Source organism: Epinephelus fuscoguttatus, linkage group LG16 (assembly GCF_011397635.1).
Source record: "Epinephelus fuscoguttatus linkage group LG16, E.fuscoguttatus.final_Chr_v1".
NCBI lineage: Eukaryota > Metazoa > Chordata > Actinopteri > Perciformes > Serranidae > Epinephelus > Epinephelus fuscoguttatus.
In genome coordinates this window covers 2687043-2704061 of record NC_064767.1, presented here as the reverse complement: position 1 = coordinate 2704061, position 17019 = coordinate 2687043, and the positions used below count along the sequence as shown (strand labels likewise).

The following is a 17019-nucleotide window of genomic DNA, read 5'->3' as shown; positions in this document are numbered from 1 at the left end:
TGGAGGCAGAAGAGTGGAGGCTGTTGTAGCTGCAGATTGATGGTTCAGGCCTGAGAGTCACATATGGGTGTAGTGTTCAGTGTCCATATACTTATGATGATGTAGTGCAGATTCAAAAAGTGGCCTCATTTGACCGTAATCCTAATTTGGTTTGATTCGCCCTCCAACCAATCGCCCACTCTGTTTCCCTTTTCTCCCACTACCTCTCCATCCTCTGTCCTCTCCTTTTCCATCCTTCCTCTTCTTCTCTTTTCATTTCTCTCCCACTCTCTTCTTTCTTTCTCTCCATCCCTCTCTGTCGCTCCTGCTCTCCCCTCTCTTATCCCTCCCCCATCTGTGGGAAGCTGCCGTTGTGCGCATGTCGCCGATGAGTCAATTTGTGGAGGCAGTGCACGCACGCACACACACACATGCACGCACAAACACACACACACACACACACACACACACACGTATCCTGTCTCCCACGAAGGCATCTGTTTCAGTCTGTCTCTCTGTGAGATGCAGCACCAACAGAGGAGAGAGGGGGAGACAAACAGAGGGAGGCAGAAGGAAGAGGAGAGGTAAGAAAAAAGAGGAGACAGAGCAGAGAGGAAGAGGAGAGAGAAGCAGTGAAATTAAAAAAGAGTGAAGAGACAGAAGACAAGTGCAGCTCAGCCAGGACAGATCTGAAGAGGAGAGGATGCTGCTGCTGCTGCAGCTGAGCGTCTCTGCCTGACTTCTGAGGAGTTTGGGCTCGGACATGACGGAGATGCAGCACCTGTGTGTCTGAGCATCTTTCAGTTTGTGTGTTAATGTGTGTGAAGTCATGGCGAGCGCTCAGCCGGGGGTCCACGCTTTAAAACTCCAGCCTCCCTCCGTCTCTCAAACACTGAAGAACGGAAGCAACTTCATTAAATGGGACGAGGTAAGGACGCCGATTTCTTTCCTTGAGTATTTCCTGCTGACAAAAAGCAGAAACAATCTTCATTTGCTTTTTCATTTTGGGGTTTATTTTTATTTTTGTAATTTTAAATATATTTTGGCAATGTCAGAATTTTATCATCGTTATGCCAACTTGAACTGACTCTAGTTGGAGTGAGAGAAGAGGAGGAGGAAGAGGAGGAAATGTGCCATGTTGTCAGATGTGTTTACTATTCATTTGTTGATTGAGCTTTGGCAGTAAATACCTGAGGATTAGACGCCAGCAAGACACACAGGAGAGTGACACAGTGTGTGTGTGTGTGTGTGTGTGTGTGCGTGTGTGTGTGTGTGTGTAATGCAACTGTGGTCAGTTTCTTTTTGCCACCTGTTGGTATGGAGATCCATCAGTGTGCACACACACACACACACACACACACACACACACACACACACACACATAGTGTACAGTGTGTGATTGTGTATTTAAATATGTATAAAACACACACACATGCAGAACTCCTCCAGAGCTGTCATGTGCACACTCACACACAGTCACATAATTGTAGGTGTGTGTGTGTGTGTGTGTGTGTATGTGTGTGTGTGTTGGTATGCTGAAATACTGAGGTCTGACAATGAGAAACGTGCTGTCCGGTTGCCATGGTAACTGGCATGGTTACCATCACCTAAACGGATCTGATGTGTTTGAGAAAGAATGGATTAGTGTGTGTGTGTGTGTGTGTGTGTGTGTGTGTGTAAATCAATGCATTGAGCCATATGATATCATGAATCATACTTACGGAAGAACAGATCCAATATACTGTTAAATCTTCTCACTGTGATTGAACCAACTGAACTGTGTGTGTGTGTGTGTGTGTGTGTGTGTGTGTGTGTGTGTGTGTGTGTGTGTTTTGCTATTTGAATATTTTCTGAACACGTACAGCTGGGTTTTATGAAAAATAGAGTTGGTTGCCATGCCAACGAGTGACAACCAGGGATCTAGTTAACCATCTTCTGAGCCTCGTTTTTTTTTTCTTCTTCTAGTTTTTCTGCTTTTGAATGTAGGCTGCACTATTTATGAGGAAAGCAGCTCCGACAGCAGGATTCACGACCTTTTCACGAAACATGCAAAGTAATATTCAGAACTTTATGAGCGCTGACATCTCTACAAATATGTTGGCAGACTGTTTCCCCACCAGAGATCCTGCCTGGGCCCTGTACTGTGTGTCTAATGTGCACTTTTTCATGTATTTTTAATTTGCAAAAGTTAATTTGAAAACTCAAATTTTCTTCTCGACAGAGTACAGAAGCATTTTACAAGCTCTTCCCTTAAGAAAAGGTTTTAATGACCGTCCCCTCCAGAAATATGACAGGACTCATGATTTGTTCAAACAGCTTAAAACACTCAAACATGTTTATGTTCAGAGCCATGATGGGAATAAAGTCTTATCACACAATAAAAAAAAAGGTGCAGAAGTCCAAGGAGACCTGCCGTGTGTCTCAAATCACATACTTTGAACTAAACATTTGATATTTTGACTGCACTGAGTGCATTCACACTGCACAGTATGGAAATATGCAGTGTACAAAAGTTGAGTGTTGAATGATGGACACTTCTCACCCCCAACAGTCGCCATCTTTGAGACGTAGCAAACTTCACAACTTTTAACATGGCGGCTGGAGACAACAAGGAGCCTGATAGTTTTACGTGTTTTTTGCACAAAGTACCAAAACTTGTCGAATAGAAGCCGCCAGTAATGTTTAGGCCCGTTTCCACTGCAGGAACTTCAGGGTAATTTTACGGGGCCGTTGGTGCGTGTCTCCACCGCAGGAACCACCCCCAAAGGACAGAGTTCCAGAACTTTTACAGGGGCTAAACAAGTCCCTGCTTCGGAGTAGGTACTCAGAACGGCCCCGAGAAACTCCTGGCTGGGGCTTGGGGATTACTTGGTGCTGATTGGATATACTCAAGGCGGGATGTGACGTCAACAGAAAGCGACAAAATAGCCGGCATTTTTAAAACTCAGCAGACGAGGGTTAGCTCGTTCATAGCATCCATCGCCATGTAAACGAAGAGACACGCCAGGAACACAGCAACCACCTCAGCTCCTTCTGTAAAGGATAATGTATAGTGAGCCGGTGACTGTTGAAAAATAACTCCCGACGGGAATGGAACCCCGGCGCGCAGCAGAAGGGAGTTATTTTTCAGCTGTCACTGGTTCACTGTAGAGGAAATCGCCTTGTTGTTTACAAATACTTCGGGTAGAAAACCAGCAGAGTTTAGCTATATATCACATTTTTCACGTCACCATATCATCGTGTAGACTAATCTGATGATTGTAAAGTCTATAAACACAATGAATGAACAAACGTTACTGTGTGCACGTTTTGTAATTAATAACATGGTTATCATGGATTAGCTGGGCTAACCTTTAGCTGTTAGCTGTTAGCGGTGTCTGTAATAACTCAATAAACGGTCGTGAAAAAAATATTTTTTCTAGCGGATATCTTAGTTACAACATGATTGAGCTAGCAAAGCAGTTTTGTGTTGCTATGTGTTGTATTTATTCAGTTTTGGGAAATCACGATGTCTAGAAAGCATCAGCTGACAGGGACAGCTAACAGCAGCAGCAAAGCTAACATCAGGACGTCATCTGTTAAAAGCCTCCCGTTGTCAGATACGACATGAAACTACTCCAGTTAGCTCAATCATGTTGTAACTAAGACATCCGCTGGAAAAAAAAAAAAATTCACGGACCTTTCATTGAGTTATTGAGTTATTACAGACACCGCTAACAGCGTCCCTACGCCCCTCCATCGCCCCGGTCAAAATGGTCGTGCAACGATTACGTCACATCCAGAGCCCGGTAACTTTAAAGGAACCTTGCTCGTACTCCGCTCTCTCAGTGGAGACACGGACTTTGAGAGGGCCGAGCAAGAGGACGTTCCTGTAGTAGTTCCTGCCCCCCAAATAGTACCAGGAACTTCTTCAGTGAAATGGGCCTTTTGTTAGGTCTGTAATGATTTGGTACCGCCAACAATAATGGCGAGCTAGCTTGCTAGCTAACTTGCTGCTAGCTATGGCAGCACATTTTAAGCAGCATTGACACTGTGGCGTAAGTTTTGGTTGTGTGTAGGTGGAGATAGCGGTCAAATCGTGGCGATAATACTATACTACTATATATATACTCGTTACCTGGAGAGGTTGGATGGAGTGATGCTTTTCTTCCCAGTTTCAAAACTAAAATCAAACCCTGAAAAGTGTAGGGTTAGCTAGCTGAAGGTATAGCTCACTGAACATACACATGCTACTGTTGCTTTTTTTATTTAACCTTTATTTAACCAGATAAAAGACTCATTGAGATCAAGACCTCTTTCACAAGGGTGACCTGGCCAAGAAAGGCAGCCGCACACGTCATAATAAATACTACAGATGTAAAGACGGATAAAAACATACAACCATTGAAATCTAAACAATTTGACAAATAAAGTAGTAGTATGGTAGTTATGGTTTCAGTAACAGCTTAAGAACACAAACACTGTTTGATAGATTTCCGTTCTTGGTCTTTTAGGATAGGTGAAATAAACTCTGGTATTTTAAGTTCAGATTGGAGAGTATTCCGAGCAGAGGGGCCGAGAAACTGCATGCTTTTTTCCCATTTCAGTCTGAACACGAGGAGCAGACAGGTGCAAAATGTTGTCAGATCGTAAGGCAAATGGCTTTTAGTTCTCTGAAGAAAAGTGCATAAATAGGCAGGAACCAAGCCAAATGGAACTTTATAAATCAGAATCATCCAGTGTGTATACCTTCGTACATTCAAGGAGGGCAAACCAGCTTTAGCGTACAGTTCACAGTGGTGGGTGAGGCGGCTGCAACCAGTAATAAGCCTCAGAGCACAGTGGTAGACCGGAATCAAAGACTGCAGACAGCTGGTTGAAGCACACAGAACATCGTCATAATCAAGTACAGGCAGAAAAGTAGCCGATGTCAGAAGCTTCCGAGCTCTGAGGGAAAAACACGACTTATTTCTGTAATAGAAACCGAGTTTAATGATTATAACGCTGAATAAAGACCGACCCTGCTGTTAAAGAACCAGTGAAGGGAAGCACGGGCACTTTGCTGATATTGAACCAGCTGTGTGTCATCGCAGTGTGTGCTGATGAACGGTGTTTGGCTTCTGGCGGAGGATCTCGAGGTCTGACAGCTGGTGGCACAAGGGGGGAGCCTTTCATCTGCGCACACTGTGATGACACACAGCTGGTTCAATATCAGCAAAGTTTCCCTACTCTTGACATCTCACTCGCCATTGGGTTCAAGCGACAAGCCATCGTGGTGCAGCGCAAACCCACAGAAATAATGGGTCTCAGAGCACAGGGATGCCGGTGTCGCGATGTATCTAAAAGGACCACGCACAACACAGTGGACTTAAGTGCTAACTGAATTGAAACTTTACAGAGTCCTGTGTCTTTGTTGCATTGTGGGGTGTTTTTAATGACTCTGGATTCTTTCCTTCTTTTCATCAGTTCATTCTGACTTCAGTTTGTCTGCCAGCTTAAACACAACATTTACTGCAGCTCCTTTTATGGCTGCAAAATCAAGATTTTAATGAAATACTTTTAGGAACCCTACAGTTTAACATAGTTTACACCACATCTTATAACTTATTATTAGACATATATTCATTATCTGATGGCGTCTGTCTGTACCAGTCTGCTGAGCGGTGTCATTGTTTGTAGACTTTTCTCCAGTATAAGTATCCACATGATCCTCTGAAGTGTAAAAGCTTTTCAAACAGCAAAACATCAGGACACCTGCGATGCCTGAGTCCTCCTGGAGCCAATTAGAAACTGTCATGGTGGGTTACTATGGCAACAGGGACAATAGTTGGATGCCATGACGACTGAACAGAACTTTAGCTACTTTTTGTGTCCAACAATCAACCAGTGTCTGCTGTTTTAATAAGCACAGTTAAAAGTTGACACTGTAGAGAATCATCATCTTTTTGCACCACTGAAGGTGCAGTTGGCATTTCATACAATGAAAAGACAAATTCAGAGTCAGAGTCCAGTTTTAATTTGGCTCAGATTACTTCAGTCAATTATAGAACCCATTTTGTTCCATGGAAGCGAAGTGTGATGCAAACGATCGAACCTAATCAATAGTAAAAGCATTGGATTGAAAATGCACATACTGAATTTTGTAAAGGCATCCATGCAGAGCTTAAGTAGGCCAGTGTCTGTTATTACTGAAAATCCATAAGCTCCATCTAAAACAAAGTGACCCCTGCTCCTGCCAGCACAAAGCCCTGCAATTAGAAGAGATGATCAAAAACAGAAGTTGCCTCACTCAGCTGTTTCTGACGCTTTAGCCCAGTTCAGACCAAAGATTCACGACGAGATGAGTTGAAACAGGCAACTACTTGCTACGCTCCGTTCTGCAACATTGTAAAAACCTGCCGGTTGACAGGAAGTGACCACCGTGAGACGGCGTATCATCTCTAGTCAACGACTCTCTGTGCTTCTGATCTGTAATGTTGACAGGAAGTGACCACCATGAGATGGTGTATCATCTCTAGTCAACAACTCTCTGTGCTTCTGATCTGTAACGTTGACAGGAAGTGACCACCGTGAGACGGCGTATCATCTCTAGTCAACAACTCTCTGTGCTTCTGATCTGTAACGTTGACAGGAAGTGACCACCGTGAGACGGCGTATCATCTCTAGTCAACAACTCTCTGTGCTTCTGATCTGTAACGTTGACAGGAAGTGACCACCGTGAGACGGCGTATCATCTCTAGTCAACAACTCTCTGTGCTTCTGATCTGTAACGCTGACAGGAAGTGACCACCGTGAGACGGCGTATCATCTCTAGTCAACAACTCTCTGTGCTTCTGATCTGTAACGTTGACAGGAAGTGACCGCCATGAGACGGCGCATCATCTCTAGTCAACGACCCTCTGTACGTCGTTCTGATTTGCAGCTTTTCAGACTTATTTTGTGGCTGAATATGATTTGTAGCTTCTTAAAATCTGAATGTGGATAGTGATAGTGAGATACTGGCTACAGTGATGAAACACAACCAGCATCAGATGGACTGTATTCATAATCAATACGCCACAATAATATAAATAACCAGCACCAATTCATCAGTCAATGAGAATGTGTGTGTGTGGGCGGGGCATAAGCACATACAGCCAGCAGCAGCAGCGACCCGCGGTTTGACACCAGCACACTCAGACCGGCCAGTTCGCACTGCTGCTACTTTTCTCTGCAACGTTCTAAAATGGTTTGATCTCGTTGCGAATCTTTGGTCTGAACCAGGCTTTAGTTCTCAAACCAGTTCAAGCAGTATTCAGATGGCAGATCACAGAACGATCAGACTCAACTGAATGATAACACAACTGAAACAAAAGCACCTCACTTAATGGAGCATACAACTGCATGACGTAAAATGCGATGTCCAGGCGCAGACGCTTCCAGTCACCTCTCTGTGGGCTCTGCTACATTTAGGCTAAATTTAGGCTTGTGTCTATTTTGGACGTGCTGGTGGTGTTGTTTGCGGTTGCCTTTGGATGGTTCTGGCGTGTGGCTGCGAGTCAACTCACCAGTCTGTAAACTCTGCTTTCACCAACTTCTGCTAGCTCACCAGGTCGATGTTTCAAATGTAAACATCAAGGAAAGATGGATGGAATGAGCATCAGCTGAACAAGCATCCTGCAAGTCATCATACTTACGTTGGAAATAAAGTGGACGACCTTTGTGCTGCATCAGTTTCAATTGGATATCAGGAACTGTAATATCTTTCAAATCACCAAAATTTAGCCAACCCTGGACAGGTAGTTCCTTTTCTATGCCGATGTGACAGCACACAGTACTCTGGTGAGAGCAAGAGAGGAGGTGGGTAAGGACTGGTGCGTCGGTGGTAATGTGAGGTGCAGTCCGAGCCGGTCCTGCTGTGGATCTCCACTGTCTGTGTTCAGGGAGTGCAGCAATGTGACAGTCTTGCTGAGGTCAGGATGTGTGCACAGTTAAATCAGTCCACAACCAGAAACCATGGATCACCAGAACCATCCAGAAACATAGACGTTGATGAAGCGTGACATGTGACGAATAAATGATTCTAACAGGCATCCACATTTAATTAACTCAGCAAATAGTAGACTAGTAATCATACAGGAGGAAATGTAAGACTGTTGCATCCTGCAGGAACGTTTGTCTTTGTCTGCCACAACACAAGAGTCAGACTGACCTCGTCATAAATACACTTCATAAACTTTTCATGTTGTATATATACAGATATGTATATGTGAAGGTGCTTCTGTTTCAAAGCACTGTGATAGTTTTATGTTTTCACCTGTCTTTGTTTGTAGGATCTGTCCACCGTGACTCCGGTGACTCTACATGTGGATCCACATGGATTTTACCTCTACTGGACCGACCAGAACAAGGTTGAGCCCAGCGACACTTACACAGTCTTGAAACACTTCTACACATAGATTTTGATAACGAGCCAGATGATGAGGAGCAGGTTTGGCTTCATGCTGGAAAAAAAGTGAGATCATCAAGTCCAAATTTGACTCATCAGTGTTGCGATCTTAATTGTCGAGTCATCAGAAGTTGTTATATACCTTTTACCTTACCTGCTTAATTTATTCATTCCATATCTAAGCTATATCAGAATCATTTCAAATAAGACTCGGAGAAATTTTCTGTGAATAATTGTCTGTATTTACGTTTGACCTAATTACATATTAGTTATAATTAGGGAAGTGCAATAATAGCAGCTTGGTATCGGACAATATTGGCTTTAAAAAGAAATAACAGAATCGGCAAACATCGGCCACACTGGTTCAAATCTGCCAGTAACCTCCAGTCTCATGCCCCTCCTAGACCTTGTTTCAGGTATGTAACCAAAAACCCACTCAAATAACCCTCTGACTTCAAGACGAGGGAGGCGGATGTGCTAAAACACTAACTCAATCTGCGGTTTTGGAACCCATTCCTGCTCCAGTCTTTATATGTTAAAGGAAAACTTGCACAAAAACTAAATTCACTTTTGTGTTTTTTTGTTTGTATTGTAAATGCTCTACCTCAATGCAAGGCTGAAGGAACAGGTGTTACAAAGGACAGATGCACAGAGCAAAAGCACACAGACAACATGTGATCATTGATTGTTACAGACACACACACACACACACACACACGCTCTCCAGGTGGGATTAAATCCATAGCAGGAAACAGGATGAAGCATTTAGCTCCAGCTGACTCTGTGTGTGTGTTTTCTGTAGGAGACGGAGGTGTTGGACCTGACGTTCGTAAAAGATGTCAGAACGGGGAGAAGCACCAAAACACCCAAGGTACCATCACCGCTTTCTTGCACATCGTATTAATCTTTTATAGTGCACCAATCTCTCTCATGTGTGTATGTTTTATACATTCAATAACATTTTCTACTTTTATTTATATTTTTCTACTGTCATATATTGTTTTTAATGCTTCACTGTTCTGTCACTATGGTTTATCTTCCTATTACTGGGATGGTCTTTGTGCATGTTGCTTGAAAAGAGCTCTATAAATAACAAAGAATATGAATTACTGAGCGGCAGCCATATTAACACTAGTATCCTCCTGACTGGGGTTCTTGAATGATTTTGCATCATGATTACAGTGGCTGCTTCACAGACTTCTAATTATCTTCTGTCCTCTGTTCCGTTCACTGCCTCTGCATTTATTTTGTCATCCAGAAATTGATGTTCATATTGTGACGTTGTTGCTGTAGCAGCAGAAAAGCTCCTTGAAAGCTGGAGGATTCCTCTTTACTAAAGTCACTTTTAAAGAGAGAGAGCACTTCAGGGCTGCTATGATGTCCCTTCCTCATGCCACCTTTGCATTTTTACACAGAACCAATAACAATCATTTACTGTCCCTGTTCTCTGTTTGGTGGATAAGAAGCTCCTGGATCTCAGTTTTCCCAATTTGCAGACATTTTCATCTGCTTTTCCTCTTTTAAGAGTTAGCCACTAACAGCTACTCGTCACACACATGACATGTAGTCGAAATGTCACACCCGTCCTGCCGGCTGTCTCCTTTATAAAGACATTGTTTCGACACTGTTACTACCTCCGTTGCCAGCTCACAAGCGAGACAACTCAGTCCCCACATTCCACCATTGTACCTTATATACAGAGCACAGAGGCGGCAAAATGGTGCAATATTCCCGACTCGAACAGACAGTGAAAAAGGGGCACCTAGACCCTTGGTGTGTTCAGACAGTCCTCTTAAATGTGGGCGGGGTTGTTGTCACTCACTGCTCCGTCCAGCACTCGCTGTATTTCCTCATCAGCGGTGACACAGATGGAAGTCTGCACCTGGTTTATCGTCCACAGAACGAGGCTGCACGCCCACATTTTCACAACAAAATAGAACAGGCTGCAGTGAGAGTCTCTCTCCATGGGATATTTCAAAATAGCAGCTTTGTGCATTTAGTCCTTCTCAGGCAAGCTCAGGGGTTTAGTGTTGCTGTAGCCCACAGGAAGTGAGGATTAGAATATATGACCTTCACATAATCCGCTCCAAATGAATCTATATTTTTAAAGTCATTACTAAAAGTGTGTGTCATATAAAAACTAAAGTGATGGTCAAAGTTGTCACAGTGAAATTTAAGGTGTGCTGATGGATTCACGTCATCAACTCATGCATTGAGTAACATTACAAGTTAACGTTCCACCTTAAAAGTTGCCGGCAGTCGGCCCAGTGAATGAAGTTATTTTTTTCTCTTTCATTTTATAGTTGTAGTTTACTGATGTATGAACAGAGGTTACATAAAACCAGAGTGAGCGTCCTCTACTGACCAATCAGACTGCAGGGTTTCTAGCTCCACCTTTTAGTACCAGATCTGTGTGCTAGGTACCCCAACAGAGGGGGGACCAAACATGGGGACGCTAAGGAACGCTTCAGAAGAAAAACAAGAGTCAGATTAGTTGAAATTAGGTCCACTGGTAAAAGGCATCCTCAGAATATGACTCACGTGTGACTAATTTAACACCACTTTGACTTCAGTGATGATATTTGGGACATTCACGACTTTATTTGGATCATATTACACATTATTGGATCAGAGGTGTGTGAGATTGTTTTGTACATCATGACTAAATAAATGTTGTGTGTTGAACATGATGCATAGTGCAGGGTCAATCCTACGTGCACTCCAAAACCCAACACGTTGGCAGTTTGCAGGGGATCAGCAGATTTTCCACATGAAATGGCACGAGCCGCTCGTGCCAACTTAAACTGACACCTCCTTCAGCCAAGAAGCAAAACACCACGTGTACCATGAGGATGGTAAACAAGTATTTAGCACATATCTTTTAGATGCCTCGACTTGACTGAGTTCAAACGAGGAGAAAGCTTCATATATCCTAATAAACAGTAGTATGATTATTTATTTTCATTTATTTTTTGTTGAACCACCTGATAGTTAACTGATTTTTTAAAATAAATCAACAAGAAGCGTTACCACAGCTTCAACCAGACCTCCTACAACTGCTTAATGGCGGGAGGACAGCAGAACAGGAGGACTTATAGTGACTGATAAATTTCACTCAGTATTGTGATGTCAGGAATATTATTTAAATAGTGATGCTGCTGTTGTAAAAATGACTGTAGCTGCTCTGAAACAACATTTAGTTATATCTGACATATTCAGTAATCCAGTTCTGAATTTATTACTTTGTAAATTAATGTATTTTTCTAAAAAGCATTTATTTAGAAATGAAAAGGAACCGATAAGGAGTATCGATAAGAGCAGCAGTATCAATAAAATCTTCCCCGGTCAGGAGACGGTCCTTCAGCGCTGCGTCTGACCTGTTTAAGGACGGCAGGAGGGTGATCTGATGGGGGTGTTGGGCGGTTGGGGATCAGACTCCTTCCTCTGAAAGTGAAAGACGTCCACACACCAGCAACAAGGCGTGTTCGGCTCTCTCGTTAGCGTGCTGCTCATGGTGCTGCGCTTGTTTCTTTTCTTTGTCTTTGTGTTTATTGGTGACTTGTAAACCAACTTTAAAGGTGTATACTGCCACCCACTGTGTCCAGGTGTGTAGGTGCGGCAGTTTTGCTTCATCATATCAGCGCTGTTTGTCAGCTTCATCATCGCAATAATACATGAAAATATAAATGTCTCATTATCAGCCAGATTTATCGTGCACCCATGATAGTTTCTCATGCTCCACCTGCACCCAGTTGAAGCACATTTCCACACCTTCTCTTCGACATATCATCCGTCTCCTCTGTGCGCCTCCAGCACGGATCCATTTCGGCCCACTGCTTTTTGATTCTGTGTCATCCAACAGGAGGCCAAGCTGCGGGAGCTGCTGGATGTGGGAAACCTGGTTGGCCGTCTAGAGAACCGCATGGTTACCGTGGTTACGGCATCAGACCTTGTGAACGTGAACCAGCTTAACTTCATCGCTTCACAGGAGGACGAAGCTAAGGTACCGAACTCAGGACCGATGATGGTGATGGTGATGATAATGATGATGATGATGGTGATGTAGAAGTGTCTGGTTTCTGCAGATGTGGTGTGAGGAAGTATTTTCTCTGGCTTCCAACCTGCTGAGCCACAATCTGAACAGAGACCACAGTCTGTTGAAAGCGTGAGTACACACACACCTAAAGCCTGATATATCTTCTCCCTCTGTGCCGTAGAGCTCCACTGTTGTCATAAAAACACATCACTGAGCAACACTGTTGCGCTGGGTGATATGTTTCCTTTATGACCATGAACACACACACTGTAGTTCATTCACACTCACCATCCTGCTGACACAAATACTCTCTACATGTAGATTAAATGTGTGTTAATCCACATCTGAAAATAATCCCCAGCAAATGCACAATTTCCTCCTGTTTTCATGACGTTTGTTGAAAACCACAGCGCCCAGCTGTTTCAAACATTTTTAAAGATTTATATTTTCAGAAGCAACAAAGAGGCTTGGACTAACATGTTGTTGGTTGTGATCTCTTCCTGGGATTTGTTATAAATAATTAAAAATACATTAAAAAAAATATGAAATACTCAGGTTGTAGATGCTTTGACTGATATGTGACCCAGCATACGATGACCTGAGTATTGGTATTTCTGTAACTGTCACGTTGCTTGGTTAAAACTTTCTTTAATGTGCTGCTGTCTGTTTTGGATGGACGCTCTTGTGACGGAGATTTTTAATCTCAATGAGGCTTTTCTTTGTTAAATAAATAGACCTAAATTAGCATAATACAACCTAGTCGCCAGAAAAGAATGTTGGCATTGTAGGATTTTTGCAAACCACGGATAAGTTTGTGTGTTGAAACTTTACATTTCAGCAACGCTGTGGTAACATTTGGTTCAGTTTAGGCCAGGGGTCGGCAACCTTTACTATCAGAGGAGCCATTTTTGGACAAAAAAACCATAAGAAACTAGAATTACTGCCTCGTGGTTGTATGACTCCACCCACCAGTCCAGTGTCTCTGACAGTCTCCATCCATGTCAGTGAAAACATGGATGCTTCACACACAGAAGATCTATACAATCAGCACAGTTTCAAGATTAGAGTCACCAATTCAGTATCTGACCAAATGTCTCCCCTTCTGTTCCTGAGATATGACGTTAAAACATGATGATGTCACAGTCAAGCTGACCTTTGACCTTCATTATTTTATCCTGTTAGACATTTGTCATAATCAGCATATGAATCCTTGAGTTATGGACAAAAATACATTTTGTGAGGTCACACTGACCTTGACCTTTGACCTTCAATCACAAAATTCTAATCCGTCTGTTCTTTTATCCAAGTGGACGTTGTGTCAAATTTAAATAAATTCTATTCAGGTATTCTTGAGATATCATGTTCACAAGAATGACACAGGGGGTCACAGTGACCTTGACCTTTGACCACCAAAAGTAATTCGTTCATTGTTGAGTGAAGTGAACGTTTGTGCCTAGTTTGAAGAAATTCCCTCAAGCATTCTTGAGGTATCGCGTTCACGACAATGAGACAGACAAGGTCACAGTGACTTATGTCTACCAAAATCTAATCAGTTCATCTCTGAGTCCAACTGGACATTTGTGCCAAATTTGAAGAAATTCCCTTGAGGCGTTCTTGAGATATTGAGGCGTTCTTGAGATATTGCGTTCACAAGGATGGGACGGACAACCCAAAAACATAATGCAGCTACGAATTTTCTCAGTCGACCAATAGTTGTCATTTAGGGCCATTAGTCGATTAGTCACCTGCATGTTTCCAATATAAATTAATTATTAAATTCTATATTTTTACGGTGCAGCGTTGGCGGTGAAAGCAAACACAGCTGTCCGTGCACTGTTAAAGTGTCTGTTTTTCTCTGAGACTTTCCTTTGTTGGATTAGTAATCCATGACTAGGCTAGCTAGGGAGATTCAAGACGAGCCCTGGCTGTGAAGTTGGGCAAGATGTAGAGAAAAATGTTGACCCACATTTTAGTTGTAGTCAGTGTTTTTGCAACAAGAACAACAAGACAAGACCTCCAACAAACGTTGCTGTCTATCTTAACTGGTAAGTTACAGATACACTTGCTAACACTCGGGCTCAATCCTGAGCGAGGTCTTGCAGTCTCGTGTGGTCAGGCACAATCTGGCCTGACCTTGCTAATGGAGTAACTGAGCTCATGCCGGGACGCCTTCCTCTATTCTCAAACTCTTGTACTCTTTTCACACTTTAAGAGTACTAACTTAACTCATGTGGGGACCTCTGTCCCTGTCTCTTAGTCCTCTAAACCCTAGTTCCCAGTAAAGCAGTGTATATGCATATGTTAAAATCAAATTTGCAAGTCCCCCATGTCTCTTAATCAATTTACAATTAACTTCAAGGTTCTTTTTGGAGGATTTCAGACATCAGCCACTGCATCTCGACAAACTCTGGCGAGGTCACATAAAGAATTAAATATCAAAAGGTCTCCTCCTCGCACACAGTAAACTAGATGTCGTTTCCAGGGCCCTGTCTGCCGACAAGGCCAATTATGTTGTAGCATAAATGAGATTTAGAATAAGAGAGCCTCAGACATAGAGTTGCACATTTGAGGGTCTTTTAATCCTGAGAATTGGTACATCATTCACATACTTGACACTTGTACAAACTTTCCCATACACACATTCATTGGTGCTTCCCGTCAGTGAAGCTGCTGTTTCCTGAGCTTAGATCGCCAGTTGTGGGAACGTTTGCTTCACCTTACATACCCAAATTTGGTCAGTCATGTCAATTCATCTAAACCACACAGGGGGAAGATTGAAGGAGAATCACTGAAGTCTGTGGTCATGATAATTGTTCTCATATCCACTCTTAACCTCTTCCTCATCTTATGAGTAGCCATCGTGATCAAGGAAAAGAAGAAGGCTCTCAACTTTGGTCCACTCTTTGTTCCAGGTACGTCAGGTTAACCCTCCAGCCGAACGCAGAGGGGAGAATCCCCGTCAAGAAGTGAGTTCCTGATTATTATTACCTTCCTAATCTTTAATCATGTTAACTTAGAGGCACGTGTAAAGGTAGGTGGTGTAGAGGATGTGGAGAAAATAGCCCGCCGAAATCTGTAGAGACGCGTACAAACTCAAACTTTGCTCTTTCCTGTCCCTTGCTTCCAAAAATAAACTTAATTCCATGTGCACTTGGGAAAGCAAAAACAGGGACAGGATTCATGAAGGTGCTTAATTCAGCACTGACCTGGTAATCAACCACTGCCGGAGCATGAGATGGGATAATACAGCTACGACGGAAAGCTGTACTTTAGAACCAAAGCAGTATAATTAAGGTCAGTTGATATATCTTGGAAGTCAAAGGAGGAGGAGTTGAAAGTGACGTTTAGGGGGTTTTAGCAAGGTAAAGAAAGTTGAATTGGGTAGGAAGACGTTTGGGGTAGTAAGAGGAGTAAATTTGGGGTAGTTAATTAGAGGGAGGAGATATTTTAAGAAGTCAAACTGCACGTTTCAGCTTGGTGACATGCTGTGGTTAAGAGTGAGGTGATAATGTTGTGATGTCATTGTCTTCTGCAGCATCGTTCGACTGTTTTCATCAGACAGAAAGAGAGTGGAGAACGCCCTGGAGAGCTGCAAACTGCCCTACGGACGGGTAAGTACTTTGAATCTTAATATCAGTGGCAGTAGATAAACATGAGGTTTTATAGTTTATATATGCCATGGATACATGCTTTGAAAAGCCGTTGCCTTCCCTTTGGATAACTACTTCTTCTATCTCCGTTTTCTTTTTCCCGTTGAGGCTTTTATCTGATGCTTTTTGTCCAGAGTGACTTGCAGTGCACGGAGAGGTGGAACGAGCTCAAATATCTGGGTCATCAAGTTTTGAAGCAACCAGTGAAAAAGCAGAAAAGTCAGATTCCCTGCTCACACTGAATCTCACATTTAATATTCCTGTGAGCACAGAAAGCTTCTTTTTAATGGAGAAGAGTTGGGAAATACATCAAAGATGGAGAGAAATGTTTGATTATTTTTTAAGGTTTAAAAAACTTTTTTTTTTTCTTTTACAGCAATAGGAGGAGGATAAAACGTAAGGAGACGCTTGAAGCTGACACAGTGTCTCCGACGCTGGCAGTTCCAGTTCTTGCTAATTAAAAAACGTGTGGTTATGTTAATGTCCGTGTCCTATATATCTGACAGGGTGACAGCATCAAGCTGGAAGACTTTACACTTGAAATGTACAGGAGCTTTTTGGACAGCCTGTGTCCTCGTCCTGAGCTCGGCAACATCTTCAAACTGCAGTGAGTATTTAGAAAATCTCCTGATTAACAGCTGCAGTCACTGACCTGTGATCAGCTCAAAGACTTGTTAATGTTAAACAAGCTACTCTGCTTTTTAAGTGCGTTGTTTTTTGCTTCAGGCCACCGTCTTTGATATGGGAAGGATGATGAATAATGATTCATCTTCTGTCCCACTTGTACACACAGAGAGAGATTAAAGAGACAGGCTTCAACTCTGGAGTGTTAATCACAGTACTGACTATTATTATGTTCAGGAAATTATTGGCATTAAAACATTTTCTATTGATCTGTCTATAAAATGTTAGAAAATGCAGACAAATAGCCGTCACAAGTTCACAAG

General features: G+C 42.7%; 1 protein-coding gene across 1 annotated transcript in view; it reads left to right on the top strand.

The window, feature by feature from the left end:
• Window positions 1-445: 445 nt before the first annotated feature.
• LOC125903538 (1-phosphatidylinositol 4,5-bisphosphate phosphodiesterase beta-1-like) overlaps window positions 446-17019 on the top strand; it is a 43966-nt gene continuing 27392 nt past the window's right edge. Inside the window, exons 1-8 of the mRNA XM_049600515.1 lie at window positions 446-907; window positions 8271-8348; window positions 9189-9257; window positions 12249-12389; window positions 12472-12551; window positions 15335-15388; window positions 15958-16033; window positions 16579-16679. Coding sequence (XP_049456472.1) covers window positions 809-907; window positions 8271-8348; window positions 9189-9257; window positions 12249-12389; window positions 12472-12551; window positions 15335-15388; window positions 15958-16033; window positions 16579-16679 — 698 coding nt within the window. The 5' untranslated portion in view covers window positions 446-808. The remainder of the gene's footprint in view (window positions 908-8270; window positions 8349-9188; window positions 9258-12248; window positions 12390-12471; window positions 12552-15334; window positions 15389-15957; window positions 16034-16578; window positions 16680-17019) is intronic.